General features: G+C 35.7%; 1 protein-coding gene across 1 annotated transcript; it reads right to left on the bottom strand.

Moving 5' to 3' along the window:
* LOC109228687 (protein DETOXIFICATION 53) lies at positions 6,204-12,833 on the bottom strand. Its single transcript, XM_019393851.1, has 2 exons — positions 12,293-12,833; positions 6,204-7,984 (listed from the first exon to the last, which is right to left on the bottom strand). The coding sequence occupies exons 1-2, from the start codon at positions 12,479-12,481 to the stop codon at positions 6,596-6,598; spliced, it is 1,578 nt and encodes a 525-aa protein (XP_019249396.1). The 5' UTR covers positions 12,482-12,833; the 3' UTR covers positions 6,204-6,595.

Genomic DNA, 13,673 nt, shown 5'->3' with positions numbered 1-13,673 from the left:
AGACTCAAAAGACAAACTCTGGTAGAAAAGGGAATACAGACTCAAAAGACAATCATGAATACATTAAAGCTCCTGGTGCCCGCGGGACATCGTTCGGTCTCGCCGCGGGCCTATATGCAAGTTCCCTTTATTTTGAATCGTGCTCATCCTGCACATTTATTAAGGTGATTTAATCACTTATTTTGACCTAAAAGGAAAAAAATGACACTATTTTTGTTCAAATTTCCAATTTTAAAACAAACGGCAGGTTTTGCAGTTACGACCCTTCAGCACTTCGGGGAGAAGATTTTAAGGCTGTGCCTGCTAACCGTTGAAATGCCTCAGGGTGGCTGTTCTTGCAAAAACAGCCTTCCGGCGCCCTTTTGGGGACATTTGGCTTATTTTTGACAAGAATGGCGTCACCCGACTTATGCATGACGAAATTAAAAATTTTGGCATTTTTTGGCTATTTTTGCAAAGGGGAGGTTGGACCCGATGAGGGTTGCCTACGTATCTCACATCCGGTGAGAATCAAACCAGCGTAGTTCAGGCAAATAAATCTAACTATTTTTGAAAACAAGACTCTTTTTTATTTTTGTTGGCAAATACACTATTTCTGAAAGCAAGATTCTTTGTTATATTTTCTTTTTCAGTGGCAAATAAAATAAACTAATTTGAAAATAAAACTCTTTTTGTTTTTCTTTTCCATTGGCAAACTAAAAAGAACTTTTCTTCTTTTTTTTTCATTTTCTCAAAAATTCGGCAGCATTTCGGCACTACTTGGACATTGGTTTTTTCTAATATAGGAAATTAACTCTCTACACTGCTATTTTCTCTCTTTCCCTCTTTGTTTTTTTTTCAATTTTTACCAGATATTCAAAGCCGGTCAGCATGCGAGTCCAAAACAGATAAATGCACAAGTAGGATGCATCAGGATGGTCCATTATTCTGGGACCTGTCCTAGACGGACCCAACCCCTGTGTTGAGTCCCCTAAGTCATATGCACGTGATGCAAATAAGCGTTCCTACTAGGGATCCGGCATGAGGTCAAGTTATTCTAGGTTCAAAGCCTGGGTATAAGTTCTAGACTGTGTACCCGAGCGGACAACTCGAGTCGAGGAGGGGGCTACGTACCGGAAACCAAAAGGCCATCCGGCTTAGTAACTTGTCCGGCCTCTTTCTTATTTCAAGGTATTGACACTAACAGAATAGGGAGTCTCAGCCAGTAAGCACATCCCCGGAGATGAGAAGAGAAGGGTTTCGGCACAGTTTATATACAGGGAAAAATACCAACACTCTTGGGCATGCTTATATATGCATGTACATGCTATTTTGAAAGTATTTTGCATATAAAAGTACATAGGGAAAAAATTGGGTATCAACAGAGGTCAGCTGATTGAGGAAGCTATGTGGGAGTCCGAGTCCAATATGCGGAGTAGATACCCCCACCTTTTTACCAATCCAGGTACTTTTCTATGTCCTTTCGAGGACGAACGTTTCTTTTAAAGGTGGAGAATGTGACGACCCGATAGGTTGATTTGAGTACTAGCTTTTATTTATGTGATTTGAGACTTCTTACAGCTTCCTTTGATGTTTATTAAATTGCATGTGTGGTCCGTGTTGTTTTCCGAAAAAGCTTTGATGTAAAATTTTGATGAAAATGTGATTTTTGACATAAATTGAGACTTGAGTTGACCGCGGTCAATATTTTTTGGTAAACGACCTCGGATCGATATTTTGACAATTCTGATAGGTTCGTATAATATTTTTGGTCTTGTACGTACGTTTGGTTGGGGTCCGGGGTGACTCGAGCGCATTTCGGCGTGTTATGTGAAAAAGTTGTGAAAACGAGTTTCAAAGTTAAAATTCTTAAGTTTTGATGATCGATTCATGTTATTTGATGTTATTTTGATGATTTGAGGTAGCGAGAAAGTTTTTAGGATGTTATTACATTTGTGTGCATATTCCTTTTGGCGCCCGAGGGGCACGGGCAAGTTTCAGGTGAGTATCGGATGAGTTTGGATAGTTTTACAATTGTTGGCGCAAGGCCTATGCTGGTGTCAACCTGTAGATCTTGCATTTTCTAGCTCGCTTTTGTGGTCAAATGATCGCATTTGCGACACTACGCTGGTGGACTAGTATTTCGCTTTTGCGAAGATATGATCACATTTGCGGACTCTAAATGGTCGTATTTGCGATCTCTGAGTCGCTTATGCGACTTGGAGCTAGGGGCTGGCAGCTTCACTAATGCGAAGCTTAGCTCGCATTTGCGATGGAGGGCAGGATCGCTTTTGCGAGATTTTTGTCGCATATTTGATCAGTGTCTCGCATGTGCGGACATCGTATTTGCGGACAAGACTTCACAAATACGATGTGTGCAGCTGGGTAAAAGAGGAAAAAATCGGGACATAGTTCATTTCACTCTATTTTTCAACCCTAAACACTCTAGAGGCGATTTTCTTAAGAGATTTTCTTCCCAAAATCATTGATAAGCAACTTTAACTAGTTTTTAATCAATTCCCATTACTTTTTATGAGTTTCAAACATCAAATCTAGGAATTCCATGGTAGAAATTAGGAATTTTCTAAAATTGAGATTTAGAACTCAAATTGAAGTTAGATTTCGAAACAAATCACATAACCGGGCTCGGGGGTGAATGGGTGATCGGGTTTTGGTCCGAATCTTGGATTTTGACCAAGCAAGCCTGGGGTTGACTTTTGTTGACTTTTTCAATTAAGATAAAGATTGAACCTTTTTCATTCGTGAATAGTTTTTAAAGCTTATTTTGAATTGTTTGAACGTTATTTGGGTGGATTCAGTTGGTTTGGAGGCTTGTTCTAAAGGAAAGACTGTGGTTGAGTAATTATTTGATTGCAGAAAGATTAAGTGTCGTGTCTAAATTTTGACTGGAGGGAATTAGGACTTGTTGATTTGCTTGCTACGTAAATTATGTGTGGGGACGGCGTATATGCGGGGTGACGAGTGTATACGCGCTGTCATAGTTTAAAGCATGCGGGTTGGGCTATTTACCTTGATGTCATCACTTATTCCATGTTTTCAATTGTTTCATGCTTTGAGCGCTACATGATCTTACTTGTTATCCATGCCTTACTTGTTATCTGTCATTTAGCTATTACCTGTTTTGATTTATTCATTTTTCGCTCAATATCTATTTACCTGCTCTACGTTCCTACCTGTATTAGTTGTATATCTTCAATGCCTTTATTGTCTTTTCGTTACTTGTTGCACTTTATCATGTTATATTTGATTGCGTAAGTCATTTAGTTGTTCTTATGTTAATGAATTGTCGAGGTTCGTGATTTTGAGGTATTGGTTGTTCTCCATTTGTACCGGTAGTTCGTTGATGTTCAGTATGCTTTATTTCCCTTTTGTGCCGAGATTACGTTATTGGTTGTGTTGAGTTATTTATGTTAATGAATTGATATTGGGATCGGGTTGTGCACCGCAGAAGATAATGATATGATATTGATCGGATTGCACGCCGCAACAGATATTGTGTTAATGTGGGATCCGGTTGCCGCAATGGAATATGATGTGTTATAACTGTTGGTAGTTGTCTGTACTATGATATGAGGATTCGAGATGATGTTATTTTGGGGCCCTCTGTTAGCTGACCTTCGGGTCCCGTACTTATGCGTTTACTGGTTTGTCTATATTTCTGCCTTCCTTTATTATTATTCGTACAGGTTTATAGTTAGTGTCCTGTCATAGCCTCATCATTACTTCGTCGAGGTTAGGCTCGACACTTACAGAGTACATGGGGTCGGTTGTACTCATACTACACTTCTGCACTTCTTGTGCAGATCCCGGTGTTGGTCCTAGTGGAGCGTAGAGGAGACTACTCAGATCCGACTTCTACAGGAGACTTGAGATGGATCTGCTCGGCGTTCGCGGTCCCTGAAGTCCCCTTCTATCATGTTTTTACTATTTATCTAGTTTCAGACAATTGTATTTCATTTCAGACCGTATTTGTAGTATTTTAGTCGCTCATGTGCTTGTGAGTCCGGATTTTTTGGAGTAGCATAAACTACGTTACTTATGTATCTATTTAATGTATTTCAGAGTTTATTTATCGTTAATTATCATTATCCTGCTTTCAAATTGATAAAATTGGTTAATACTTTAGCTAATGTTGGCTTGCCTACCAAGAGGATTTTAGGCGTAATCCCGTGGTTGGGATTTTGGGTCACGACAAGAACCAACTACACAATCGCGCCAAACCAATCACGATCTCCGAAGACAATAAGCTTCAACATCGCAAACGCAGACACTAAACGCGAACGCGGGAGACAAAATTACCACTACTCAACTCTGGCCCTACGCGAATGCACTACATCCACGTGAACGCGAAGACCTTCAAGCGCTGACACTTTGCGAACCCGATTCCTTGTTGCGCGATTCACAAAGCCCCAGCTCCCAACATACACTATGCGATCAAGGCATCCCCTTCGCGATTGCGAAGAACATCCGAGGCATTAGAAACCATCAGCTCCAAACATCACAACTATGGTCCGGAACCACCCCAAATCACACTCGAGGCCTCCATGATCCCGTTCAATTATACCAGCAAGTCCCAAAATATAACACGGACCTACTCGAGGCCTCAAATCCCATAAAATAACATCAAAGTCACAAATCACACTTCAATGCAAGCTTAATAAACTAATCAAACTTTCAACTTTCAAAACTCATGTCGAACAACTTCTAACCAACTAGGAATCACCTTCAAACTTTGCACCCAAGTTCCAAATGATATAACGAACCTATTCCAACTCCCGTAATAACAATCTGAAACCGATAACATCAAAGTCAATTCCCGGTCAAACCTATGAGCTTTTTGAACCTTCAAACTTTGAACTTTCGCCAAACAAAGCCAAAACCTTCTAGAAATATCCAAATCGAATCCGGACATATGCCTAAGTCCAAAATCACCATACGAACCTATTGGAACCATCAAAACTCGAATTCGAGGCCGTTTACACAAAAGTCAAACCTTGGTCAACTCTTCAACTTTAGGCCTCCAAAAATGAAATTTTCTCTTCCAAATCAATCCCGAATCTCTTTAACATCGAAACCAATTATACACACAAGCCGGAATACATCATATGAAGCTACTCAAGATCTCAAACCACCAAACAGAAATCCAATGCTCAAAATGACCGGTTGGGTCGTTACAATTACACTGGGTTTGTTGTTGTTATTGTTGCTATTGTTGTTGTTGTTGTTGTTGTTGTTGTTTCCTTTGTGGAATGATTCATGAGGTTTTGTCTTTGTTTGCCATGTCTGTTAACTTGCTCCTTAGTTCTCTAGTTGATGCTCTTACTATTATTCGTCATATTTCTTCCCTTATTTCCTGCTTATTATCTGCACATGTAAATTTTAAGTGAGTATCTTTTGACTTAAAAACCTCGCTACTACTTCACTGAGGTTAATCAAGATAATTACTGAGTACTTGGAGTCGGTTGCACTAAAATCAAACTGCTGCACCTTGCGTGCAGATATTTTGGAGCTAAGCGGCTGCGGAGTTCGAGGGCAAGCATTGAAGACTTCAGCGTTCCAGCCACCTACCATCATTTAGTCCATGGTAGTGCAGATTTGTATTTCTATTTTGTAACTTTTCAAACAGATGAAGTATTTCGTATTTCAACGTTGTAATTCAAATTTTAGCTGTTCATGACTTGTGCTGCCAATCATTAGGATAGTTGTATGGATATTCTGGCATCTTATTTATTGTTCACATATGATTTTTCATTCGAGTTTGTTATCTATTATTTTGCTTACCTAGCATGTTAGAGTTAGGTATCATCACAACTAGGTGGAATTTGGGTCGTCACATCTTAACACGGTCAAAAGTTAAACAGCAGATCTTAAGTAGGCCATCCCATAAAACTTCTTGAAAGACCAAAAGCTTTATTTCTCAATGAACTACTATGCTTATATTGAAACCGTTGAAGTACAAAACAGATACTCTCATTTTAACTTCAACTGGAGTTGTCCAAGCAAGGGAATACACTTTTTAACATTAAACTTTTTTTTCTTTCAATTCTAACAAAAAATTGTCCAAATGCCAATTGTCAAGTGAATCAATTCCAGAAGCAGTTAATAGTATAGGTGATAGTAGCCATCCAACCTTCCATTTTTTTCCCACATATACTGGCGTTCTTCATCAAAGGGGTAACATTCATGATAAAGACATGCAGGCATCTAACATATTCAATTCAAAATTGAGGAGAAAATATACACTTGTTTTTTTGTGTGGTACCTATTACAAACCGTAACCCTCTAACTCACAAACTCATGTTAACAAAAAAATAAAAAATGAAATGTCACACTGTTGGTTTCTCTATATTCTCCCTCCTAAATCCTTGGATTCTCTTGAGACAAAGAAAGACATTTTACAATGGGATAAGTCAAATATGTGAGACACAATATAACTAAATAGTTAAAAAGCATGTTCTATGTAATAACCTAAGTTTTTAGATGAGATGGACACACATTTCAGCAAGACGTCAGAGCAGCTAATTCCACGAATTTAGTACATGAGAAAGAATGAAGCCACACACACTTCAACACGGCATCGCATGTACGTAATATTTTATGGTACTAGATTGGATCCAGAATCATCATCCTTGTCTGAAGCTGCCTTGGTCAATTCCTCTGCCCTTCTTGCCTGAAGTTTCCAATCTGTTTGCATTAATGTATACACCATCATACATATACAAGCAAATTGAGCTGCAACAAGACCTAACCATAATCCCTTAAAGCCAATCTTGAGTTTAAAAGCAAATACACAAGCACATGGTAATCCAACTAGGTAAAATGCTGCTAAGTTTATTCTTACACCCATTGTTGGTCTTGCAGAGCCAGTTAGCACACCACATGCTGCTGTTTGAGGAGAGTTTCCGATTTCAGCTAATCCCAGGATTGGAAGCACTGCTGAAATTAACGCAAGTATTTCTGGCTCGTTCGTGTACAATTTCCCCCATACTGATTTCACCCCAACGCTTACACCAAACGCGGTGAGCCCAAAAGCCAGTGCCACGAAGATACCAATGAGTCCTGCTAATTTAGCACGGTCAGGGTTACCAGCCCCTAATTCATGACCAACACGTTGTGATATACTCAAGCTTAGTGAAAATGGGAACACATAAATTGTCCCTGTTGTTTGTATCAATATTCCCATAGCAGCTACGCAAGAATCAGGATTATTCAATAAGCCACTCAAGAAGAGAACAATCTCATACCACCACCATTCCAAGCACACGGAAAATAGGCTAGGCAAAGCCAAACTCAACAAGGGACGCCAACCATTGAAAGTTGAGATAAATGTAGCACCAGCCCATGGTTTAATTGCAACTTTGGACAGAAACAAATAAAGTATCAAGCCAATGTTCATGTTCAGTGAGTATAAAAAAGAAGCCAACGCAATACCTTTCACGTTCAAATTCAAATACGTTACAAGAAGATAGGTAATCGGAAGGTGCAAAAGGGTTGAGCATGTAGCTACTAAAGTAGCTGGTGTATTTATGCACTGTGTCCTTAAAAATGCTCTCAAAGGATTCAAGTGCGCGCTAGCAAGTAACTCAGGTATAGAGAAAATTAAGTAACCTTTGGCGACTTTTGTAATGACTCGATCTTGGCCTAGTCGAAGGAAGACAGGTTCAACATTTAACCAAAGAAATGTGATTGGAATTGTCACAGCTAAGAGGAGTAAAAACATTTTGATGTATGTTTGGGTTAGAACTGACCATCTTTTTGCACCATAAGCCTGGGAACAAATGGGCTCCATGCCCATACAAAGCCCTTTCATTACAGAATAGCCCGTTACATTTGCAAATCCAATTGCTAGTGAAGCTCCAGCTAGCTCTGTTTTGCCCATATGCCCCAAGAAAAGCATTGATATAATGTTCTTTGAAAACAACAGCAATGATGTTAAGGCCACTGGACATGCAATTTTCCCAAGCAAGAGTAGTTCTCCACTCACCTTCATTTTCAAGGTGCACTTAACATATTAAAAATAAATAAAAAATGGTAGAGTATTATATTATAAGCATTATGTTGTTACCCGGTAAAAATGGTAAATATTCGTCATATCTTAAAAATTAGAGGTGGAGTTAGAGTATTAGATGCGAGTTCGGATGAATTCAGTAACTTTTGCTTAGATCATTATTTGTACTAAAAACTTCATTAGATTTATAAATATTTAATTGTGAACCCAGTAATTAACTAAGACATGCTATGAGCTCGAGGGTAAGCTCAGACCCATAAACTTTAAATTTTGGCTTCGCCTCGCCTGCTATTTTTTTTTTTAAACACTAGTGAAGTATGTAACTAAATCCACTCAAGAATACACTAAATAGAAGGGTTAAATTATTTAAAGATAATCAAATCTTTCGATGGTACATACTATTGGTCATTGCCACTGATCATGTCGCAAAGCTAAATTTTATAATTATTAAATATGTTTAGTATTCCGAATCTAGAAGTGCCTTATTATCAAACAAAAACAATTAAAATTTGAAGAAATTAATTAAGAGAAGCGTGCCAAAACCTGAACATGGATACACATAAGCACGTGCCCACATATAAATGCCATCCTTTCTGTTCCTTAGTAAAATAGCCTTTCTTTTTGACTAATTTAAGGACGTAAAAGATTTACATATTATAGAGGAATTGAAAAAGGAAGGAAGAAGGAAAAAGTCACTCTTTTCCATTTGATACACTTACTATTATATATCTATGGGTGAAAAGTTAGATTCCACACAGACTCGTGTAGTTTAATGTGTCTATACTCATTACCCCGTATGGGTATTTTAAGTTGTTTAATGAGACAGTGCACATCTCAATTTTGAAAAGAAGGTTTCAGGGCACCATAGGGGCGGAGCCACAATATAAATTACGGGTTCGGTAAAATTAAGTAATTTTAGTTTCAAACTCTATAAATTGTTAGGTATTTGTTCAGATTTTCTTATCATATTTAATTTTTCTATTTATTCAATGGAGGACAACATATTTAGAGTAATTGATTTTACCTTTTACGAAAAGAAAAATATAATTATTCAATATTGGCTAGTCCTCCTTTTTTGGAGGAAAAGATTTTGGACTTCTATAAATTGAGAATCCTTCCTTCTCATTTAGCAATATCTGCAATGTAGCATTAAGGCGTTTGAGAGTCTTGTTTAGGGAAACCATTTGTGAGACAAATGTTAGTATGTCACTTATATGTGTCTCTTTAATTTGTGAGATTGTTATCTCGATATTTTATATTCTCTTTTATATAGTGAATTGCTCTTGTCCGCTTGTTGATGTAGGTCAATAGATTGCACCACATTAAATGATATGTCTCTTTTGGTATATTTCTCTTTTGTTGTCTGTTTAATCATCATTCAAAGATTGCTTAGTTAGCTTTCGAATGACATTAATTATTTCAATTCTAACAAGTGGTATTAGAGCGAGGTTCAACACATATTCATCAAGGCGGGTGTAGTTTTAGCCGCAACCTATTTGACAGTAATCATTTTTTTTATCTGACTGAAGTGCTACTCACGTTGAGATAAACTTTATGGTGGAGATTTGGAGATGCGACCTGTTGAAAGTTATGTGACGAAGGTGGATCAAGTTTACGTTGTCAGAAAATTCAAGCCAAGAGTAGAACTGTTAGGTGTTTGTACTATTTTTTTTTACCATATTTAATTTTTTCTATCTCTTAAAGGAAATGCAATATATTTGCCATAATTGATTTACTTTTTACGAAAAGGAAAATATAATTCTTCCATATTTGACTAATGCTTTTATTTTTGGAAGAAAAGATTTTGGACTTTTATAAATTGAGGATACTTCCTTCTCATTTAGGAGAATCCACAATGTTGTTGTAAGGGGTTTGAGAGTCTTGTTTAGGAGGAGATTTCTTGAGACAAGTGTTAGTATGTCACTTGTGTGTGCCTCTTTGTGAGGTTGTTCTCTCGATATTTTATACTCTATTTTATATAGGGGAATGCTCATATTCGCTTGTGGATGCATGACAATAGACCGAACTACATTAAATAGTTGTGTTACTTTTTGTATATTTCTCTTTTTGTTGTTTGATTTATCATCGTTCAAGATTTGCTTAGTTAGCTTCTGCATGACATCTGATTATTTCGATCCTAACATAATTGTATTAACAAATTTGCTTAATATATACAAGAAAATCTATTACGAACCAGTAAGTAAAAAAATTATGATTCAAAGCCCATAAATAATTTAAAATTCTGAATCTGTCTCTAATCACCATTTACATTAGCATGTTTCAATGGGTAAAAGAAGCTGGCATTTGATATAATAATTGGTGAGTACTTTATAGCAGAGAATAGCTGATTAAACGGATAAACGAAATAACTACTTTTTTATAATTTTGATGTAGTAACTAGTTCAACATGCTATACTTTAGTGAATTAATTAATATGAATGAATTATAGGAGGCATGAGAGTCATTATAGGTCAATTTTTCAGTTAGTAGCTTGTTAAAATAATTTTTCTAGCTAGCTAGCCAGACAAACTAGACAATGATTTTGTTTAGGTTAGAAACACGTAACGGAGTCATTTATTTAGAAATTTACCTTCTTGTCAATCTTTTTATCCTAAAAAGGAAATAAAAAATTGTCTCCTTGTCACTAATTCTCACATCAGTAGTGGAGAATTATCATTTGCATAAAAACCACAAACACATATAAAGGATGTATTCGGAAGAACTTACCCATAATTAACAATTACCTAATTTTTGAGATAATATGACAACGATTACATATAGTTATTTGACAAATTCATACACAAGCCAAATAGAAGACTTTTAGCATATTGCGTAAATCTTCAAGATAAAGATTGCTTTACAAATAAAAGGATGTACTTTTTGAACGCACTAAAAGAAACGTTGAGTATCAATATTCAAGACTTACAAAGAAAAAGATTAATTAGATATCTATAAAAACATTTCTAGTAATTAAAATGCCCAAAAGAATCATTGGGTAACACATTTGATGAGTAAATAAAAAACCAAAGAAAAAGAGAATTACGGCAACTTTTTCTCTAAAATCATTTTCATGCATTTATGTTATTCTCATGCATATATCACCCATGCAACCAAAAAGGAAATTTAATTTTTAAAAGTTAAAAGAAAACTAAATTTTCGAATATGTGCAGATGAACCATTTAATTAGATTGACTCATAGTCTACGAAAAAGGGAGTATCGTTAAAGTAAACTTGATCAGAAAAAAAAAAAAAGAAAAACAAAGATTAGTACATCTGCCACCTTATGTAGAAAATGATCGTAAATTTTTATTATATAGTTAAGCATTTATATAACAGCTAAGTTTGTTCCAAATATTTTTTTAGCTGCTATACATAGCGAAATGCTATTATAGAGAACATATATCATAACATAACATAAAAAATTAATTCTAAAAAAAACTTAGCCGTTATACTGAAATGCTACTATAGACGATAATTATTATAGAGAAATTTGAGAGTGCTAATTCCAGCTAACGATCAAATTAAAAGTGATAACCACAAGGAAAAAAAAAACCAAAAATCTTAGATAATATATGTACTAATTTACCATTGAACTGTAGTTCTTATACCAGGAGAGGCCGCTTAGCATAGAACTGAAACTAAATAGAATTATAGTTAATGCATACATCTACACGTTAAAATAAAGGATGTCGAAGGCAAAGTCAAGTAAATTAAAAGTATACTTTTTTCTAATAATTTAATTTTAGATGAGATAGTACCACATGGTTAAAAATAGACAAATATCTTGAGTTTAAATCTCACAATTACCTATAATCTTATATCAAAAAAGTACTTTCATGTGCTTGACCCAAAAAAAAAAGTTGAAAAAGCTCAAGTCGTATCAGCGCAGACACAGATGCTCGTGCTTCTCTGTGCCGTTATTTGAAAAAACAGATGAAGAAAATAGAGTTATGGAGTTCTTTTAACATAATGTTACGTGAGCGCATTCATGTGTCTGCCTGTGCGTTATGTCTTTTACATTTTCCTTTTCTCCAAGTCTGACTGTGTTATGTGTGGGTAGAGACGGATACATAATTTAAAGTTAATGGGTTCAATATACGTTTTATTGTACTTTTAGAATTATGCTTTAAAAACGAAATATTTGTTAAAATTTTAGTTGGTTATATTATTCATCATATATTTATTTTTCGTGCCAAAAATAGATGAAGATGTAGTAGTTTATAAACTGTATGTCTAACTATGTGTGTGTGTGAGAGAGGGAGAGAGAAAGCCATAAAAAAGTACCTCATTCATCGGAACTCGTCTGAAAAATTGAAGAGCACTAGTATGGGAGGAGGAATATGACGGCCGAACAAATTCTTCTCTTTGTTTTACCATCTGCTCAATGGTGGCGGCGGCTGCAGCCATTTCATCACTTGTTATACTGATAATATCATCACTTTCTTCTCGAGATTCATTCATTGCTGTGCACATCTCTAACTACATATATCTGATCAATCAATTAATATATTATGCTATAAGAAGAAAATATCTTTCGGTTGTTTTTTCAGTACGGAGGACAAAATCCATACAGAGTTTTATAAAATATCTTAGAGATCAAGTAACAAATGTTTTCTTACAGGAAAATGAGGAGAAATGAGATTCAACGAGTGGATAGAGTAATAATTTACAGAATAATATGAACAAGAAGAAGAAGAAGATGGAATATAGAGCTGGGAAAATATGCATACACATTCCTGGCTCGTACTTGTTTATATAGTGAGTAGTACTAAAGTTTGTGAAGAAATATTAATAAGTGTCCTTTACAATGGCTGCAGGGCAGTAGCTAGCTAAGAAATGATATACTAAGGGCAGGTAACTATATAAATTACTATATTCGTACTACATTATGCGTTTCAAGTGAAAAGTAGTCTAATTAAATCTACTAAACATTCCACTACTTGAGTGCATTCTTCACTTGGACTCTGGCTTAGCAGTAGGATTAATCTACAATCCAATTCATTTAACTAAACATCTTCTCCTAATTAAGCTTTTTAATTTATAATTAGCCCTTGCTGTTCCACTTTATGTCTGCAGCATCATCGTTTCTCGACAACCATGAAACATTCGTCAGTATTTTGCTCTTATCAGGAACGTAACCTTATATTTCATAATTTCTTCTCTTTTCTTTGTTGTATATGTTTAATTAATCTTTAATTTGAAATAAATAGGAATATAACCAGCTATATTCCATGCGTTTTGTCTAATTCATTGCACTTGTTTTCATCATAGATATATATTCATGCTACCTTTTAAAAAAATTGTTTACCAAATCCATCATCACTTGAACAACATGCACTCGAAGATTTTTTGGTCAAACAGTTTCAGAATCTAATTAAAATTCTTTTCAGGGGGAAAGCAAGCACTTTATTCTGTATATTATTAGTTCAAATTTCACTAATTAGGTAGCGTACTCGCTATGTGGGGCCTCGGTAGAGAAAATTATTGGCATCCATTAGCATTTGTTTATTGGCTAGTCATTGTAATCTTCCTACTAAATTCAATTGCACGTAGAAAAGATAAATTTTGGATTAACTCCTCCACAAAATAAAATATATAAATAAATTGTGATGCTTGTCTAATTACAGCTTGCTGGATTTGTTGGCCGCATAGAAACCATCTCTCT

The sequence above is a fragment of the Nicotiana attenuata genome, chromosome 7 (genome assembly GCF_001879085.1).
Source record: "Nicotiana attenuata strain UT chromosome 7, NIATTr2, whole genome shotgun sequence".
Classification (NCBI taxonomy): Eukaryota; Viridiplantae; Streptophyta; class Magnoliopsida; order Solanales; family Solanaceae; genus Nicotiana; species Nicotiana attenuata.
Note: the sequence above shows the minus strand (reverse complement) of the source record. Positions and strands in the feature narration are given on the sequence as shown.

Coding starts and splice junctions, on each gene's coding strand:
- LOC109228687 (XM_019393851.1), bottom strand. CDS start 12,481: ATGTGCACAGCAATGAATGAATCTCGAGAAGAAAGTGATGATATTATC. Junction 7,985..12,292: donor GACGAGTTCCGATGAATGAG/GTACTTTTTTAT, acceptor TTGAAAATGAAG/GTGAGTGGAGAACTACTCTT.